General features: G+C 33.0%; 1 protein-coding gene across 1 annotated transcript; it reads right to left on the reverse strand.

The window, feature by feature from the left end:
- HELRODRAFT_189919 (hypothetical protein) lies at nucleotides 1-2574 on the reverse strand (the record flags this gene model as incomplete). Its single annotated transcript, XM_009033263.1, has 4 exons — nucleotides 1-824; nucleotides 1067-1312; nucleotides 1943-2017; nucleotides 2226-2574. 4 exons carry the CDS (start codon nucleotides 2572-2574, stop codon nucleotides 1-3), a joined length of 1494 nt encoding a protein of 497 aa, XP_009031511.1.
- Between the last annotated feature and the right edge of the window lie 2843 nt (nucleotides 2575-5417).

A 5417-nucleotide genomic window follows, 5' to 3' on the forward strand; every position in this document is an offset into this window, starting at 1 on the left:
TTAAGCATTGAAAAACGAACTGGACAGAATGGATGGAGGATGAAGAACTTTATCATTTGTAACATTACCAACGTTATTAGTGTTGTTATGATTATTGATGTTATTGTGGTTAATGATGTTATTATGGTTATTGATGTTATTAAGATTGTTAGGGTTATTAATGATGTTATTGAGGTTATTGAAATTGTTATTGAAACCGTAGGAAAGATGAGCATTGAAGCTATTGAGATTGTTATTTAAATTAATATTATTATTAATATTGTTGTTGTTGTTAATGTTATTGAAATTGTTATTGATGTTACTGTTATAATTGTTAGTGAAAGTGTTATCGATGTTATGTGAGTTGTTGTTGTTGTTGATGTTGTTACCGCTACCAGAGTTGATGGCATTCATTTCACAAGCAACCGATGCAGACTGTTGTTGCTGGCCAACAACAAATGAAGACGACAACGACGAAGTAGTCGCCGTTGTACAGTCGACTACGGTAGTGGTGGCGGTAGTACTAGCGCTAATAGCAGTGGCGGTGGTAATTGTGGCCGCAGTATTGTTACTAGCCACAACACCATTACACCTTTGATTAATAGATTGATTTAATAGTGCAAGCTGCTGTGCCGTTAGAAACTGCAGTGGGTTTTGGATGAATTTTTGAGGGGACTGGGAACTATTGAGGGAAGGGGTGTTGGCGTTGGTGGGGCGCAGAGAGTTCAAGGCAGCAAGAGAGAACGGCAACTGAGTGAACGGGGGCACGTTCATGTAAGTTGCCATCAGTGGTGTTGGTAGTTGTTGTAACTGCTGCTGCTGTGGCTGGGATGTCACCAATCCAGCTGTGTGATGGTGTTGGTTTGTCAGTCATTTTAATGAGATCTTGAGAATTTAAATCAAATTAAGCTTTCGTAAGATGGAGCTCATTCGTGCTATTTGTGAGTTTAAATCAAACAAGCAGGTTAATGCCGAAATAAATGACAAAGTTTAAAAAATAAAACAACTGGATAGAACAAAAGCTTTTAAAGTCCTAAATACTTAAATAACCTAATTTAAAATGATTTAAAAAAAACTTTCATGTAACCAAATGTTGAGAGCTGGGGCAGTGTATAGCCAGGCAAAGAATTAGCGGGAAGAACTGAATTGTTGTTAACGTTGATGCTGCTGCTGTTGTTTAGCGGTGTTGCTGGTACAACAGTTGGCAATGCGTTTGATGGTGTCACTGATGTATTAGCAGTAGTAGTATTAGTTGTTGTTGTTGATGGTGTTGTTGTTTTTGTTGATGACAGGTTGGCAGGTGGAGGGGGCGGTGGCAGACCCTGAACGACTGCTGCAGTGTTTCAATTTACACCATTGTAACTATAAATATCAACTGACATCATTACAATCTATAATTATCATAAGAATAATGTCATCATCCACACAGCTGGAAACAATGGATCAATGTGTAACTTAAAAAAGTTGACAAGGGAATTACAAATTTTATTTCATCCACTTTACAGTACTAGTTTTGTTGCATTTGCTGCTCTTAGCAATCAAACTGTAATGTTTTTATGTTTCACACACACATACACACACACACACACTCACACACACACACACACAACAAATATTTCAATGATTAATTTGAATTTTTAAATAATCTAGTTTTCCAATGAAAAATTAAATTTTGAAAAAATATTGCAATATGATGTATAATCTTTTTAGATTACAAATTATTATAAAAGGTGAGTAAAAAATTTATCTAAAATCTGAAAACTATTGTTAGAAAAACTTCTTCTCAAGTCACATTTTTCTACTAGAATGCAAGAATTGTATAACACAATTGAATGGGTGCTACATGAAGCTGTATATAAGATATTAAAAAGGTAGGTGTTATATCAAATGTTATATAAGGTGTTATATCAAATGTTATATCAGGTGTTATGCTAAATGTTATATCAAATGTTATATAACTAACCTTGATAATACATGCAGAAATAGTTATGCAAACAGTTGTTCAAATGTTGCTGCTGGGCTTGAGTCAACAGCTGACCTGTTGAAAATTATTTTTTTTTAATTTTGATTTTATTTTAAAAATCACTTTTTGCATCTAAAACACAAACAAAAGTATATAGAAGACATTTTTTTAAAGCAAAAATAACGGCTCAGTTGTGAACCAAGCATGTAATAAATTGTGTAGCTTTGGTTTCTGTCCATCAAATGTTCAGCAGCAACTATTAGACAACACAAAATCAACCGACCCTGTTTTAAAAGCGCTTGTTGGGGGAAGACTTGTGGTGGTACTTGTAAGCCTGGTTGTTGCTGCTGTCCTTGTGAAGTCGAGTAAGAAAGCTGTTGCAGTGCTTGCAGTTGTGATTGTTGCTGTTGCGTTAATGGCAGCTGTGGTTGTAGTTGTGGTTGTTGTGGTTGTAGTTGTGGTGGTAACATTTGCTGTTGTTGTTCTGATAAGGATTGCTGTTGCTGCTGTAATGCTAATTGGATCATCTGTGTTTGTAACTTTTGTTGAGTTGCTTGTTGTTGTACCGTTTGTTGCTGAGGTGGTGGTTGTTGCTGAGGTGGTGGTTGTTGCTGCTGGACTGGTTGCTGCATTTTCAACGAGTTGTGCAACTAATCTGAAAAAAGCAAATGTTTGTGAAGTAAACGAGCATATTGTATGGTCGTTTATTTTTTTGGCAATGATAGTTAATAAATAAACTAAAAAACTCTATTAATTAGTAGAGTAAGTCCCAGCCATCAAATGAACTATAAAAATTTTAATAAATTAAAAAGGTGTCATTGAACAGAGCATGAATGAAACAGAAATCTTCTTCATTTGATAAGTCAGGACTTCAAATTTTGTTTTGAACTTGTGAAACCAGAAACTAAATTGTATATTAATTAATTAATCAAATAAATAAAAATAAAATTTCACCTCACATCACAAAAGACCACCAGAAAACTGAAAATTAAGTTTTTGATTTAAAATCAAAGATGATTATTTTTAAAAATGTCGATCATTTATTTTCAAATGTAAAGCTGAAAATAAAACGCCCCATTCGGCGATAAACCCGTTCGCAGAAATTATTTTCAAAATTATTTTTAAACAAAGCCACTGAAGGAGCCATTCAGGGATGTGCGAATGTAACTATGTACCGGCAAGTAGAAGAATCGTAACTCAACTCGTTCGGTATTGAAAAAAATACACTTATTTATACATATATCAAAAATACATATATATGGAAAAAGTTATAGAATAAAATATATAAATCAAAAATTTTTACTAAAAATAAATTAATTTAAATTTCCCAAATATTATCAAACCTCTTGCCTAACATCAATTTCAAAAATTTAATATCTAGGGTATAATATAATTCATAATAATTTAAACCGTAAGTTAATGTGCATAATACACTGTAGTATAAAATCATAGTTTCAATTTGCATGGATTGGAAAATTCTGCGTATTTTTGTCGGAAACTAGAATCAAGAACAGACCTATAAAAATATTGAGTGCAACTATTTACTCAAAATCAGTTAAAAATTTTATTCAGCGTTTCCCAGAATTAAGGTTGTTTGTTACTTGGAAAAAATTAATTCTAAGAAATGGGAATTTTCGGAAATAGGAAATCGCTGTTCTGGAATCGGGAATGACGGGCGAGAATGGAAAAATGGGAAAAATGACATCAACGTGCGAAAATAAAAGCCTATATATGTATTTAAATATGTATACTCTCTTTTGGTTGATTAAACAAAAGTTTTTTTTTACAATGTTTAAAAAAATAGTTAAAAGAGGTTTGATGTGTTTTTATCAGCTAGGTCACAATCATCATCTTAATCGATATAGCAATGAAATTAAGTTTAAAAGTTTTGTAAATGTCAAGGTCGATTCCTCCCTTTGACGTGTTGTTAGTCCTTGATCGCCATGTATGTGCCTATGTTTGTGTCTATGTATGCGTGCTAGCATGTCTATGTATGTGTGCTAGCATGTATGTGTATGTGTGAATGCATGTATGTGTGCGTATGCATGCATGCACGTGCATGTGTGCGTGAATGTATGTGCGTATGCGTGGTAGTGTTAGTAATGTGAATACTTGTATGCATACTAACTCGTAAAATGAGTATCTTCAGTTTTTAAAATCATCAAAATCACTGATTTTAAACAAAAACAAAGTAAACTATATCGAATTGGTTTCTAATTAGAATGAAGAATATCAATAAAATGATTAAATAATGATTTTAAATCATTTGATCAACTCTCACACAACGCTCTTGGACACCACCTCAACAAACATTTTTGTCCGGTAAGTCTAAGCCTAAAAACATATCTATGTAAATTTAATGAATTTTGCATTAAAATTGTAACTGCTCTTCAAAAACCCCACAATGCTATGCAAAATTTGAATAAAAACCACAAGTATGGATAAAGGAATCATGAAAAATTTTTGAAAAAAGTCAGAAAGACTCGTTAACTTTCTTTTTTTTCTAAAAAAAAAAACTCTAGCACACCCCAATACAAAATTTCTGGTTATGAAGTTGTATGAAATAAAAAAATTTAGAGGTTGAAACGTTTTAGTAATGTTAAATAATTCACGTAATAAATAAATAGTAAACAATCATCAAGGTTGTCATCGTCATCATCATCATCCTCCTCATCGACGTCGTCGTCGCTATCATCATCATCATCATTGCCATCATCATCCTCACTATCATCATCATCTTTGTCACCATCATCATTGTTAACATTATCATCAATTTTAATTGTTCTAAATGATTCTATTTCAAAGTCCCACTTTGCTAATTTTAAAAAATTTAATGGGAAAATATCGTCCAATTCTGTTAGGCTATTTAGGAAAAACACATTTTTTGCAATCACAATGATTTTAATTTGTGAAACAAAAATAACTCCTATCAAATTTATTAATAAACAACTTTTAATTAAAGAACTCCACTGTTTAACGGGCCAAAAGTTGAATCTTCACAAATTCAATCAAATTGCTAAATTAGATTTCGAATGGTGAACAAACAACGTACGTGTGTGTGTGTGCGTGTGTGTGCGTGTGGTGTGTGTGTGTGTCTGTGTGGTGTGTGTACACGCACACCCTCAAACAAAAATTATTCAAATTTGTCATTATTATTGATTGATAAATTTTTCACATACTTACACACATACATCCATCAACAATATCCAAATATAAACACAATCACACAAATATCTATGAATTATATATATATATGTGTGTGTGTGTGTGTGTGTGCACGTGAAAGAGAGTGTGCGTGTAGCTCAGTGCACGCGCGAGAAGAGAATATTTAACTTTTGTCAAAAATTCACAATTACATAGAATAAAAATAATTACGACTGTTGCACTAAACGGTCCAGAATGGGCTGTAAGTAAACCAGCCCGCTAGCTCTATAAATACGCTCGACTCGTCAGCGTTGAAACAACAGATTTCATT

Source organism: Helobdella robusta (genome assembly GCF_000326865.2).
Source record: "Helobdella robusta unplaced genomic scaffold HELROscaffold_9, whole genome shotgun sequence".
Lineage (NCBI taxonomy): Eukaryota > Metazoa > Annelida > Clitellata > Rhynchobdellida > Glossiphoniidae > Helobdella > Helobdella robusta.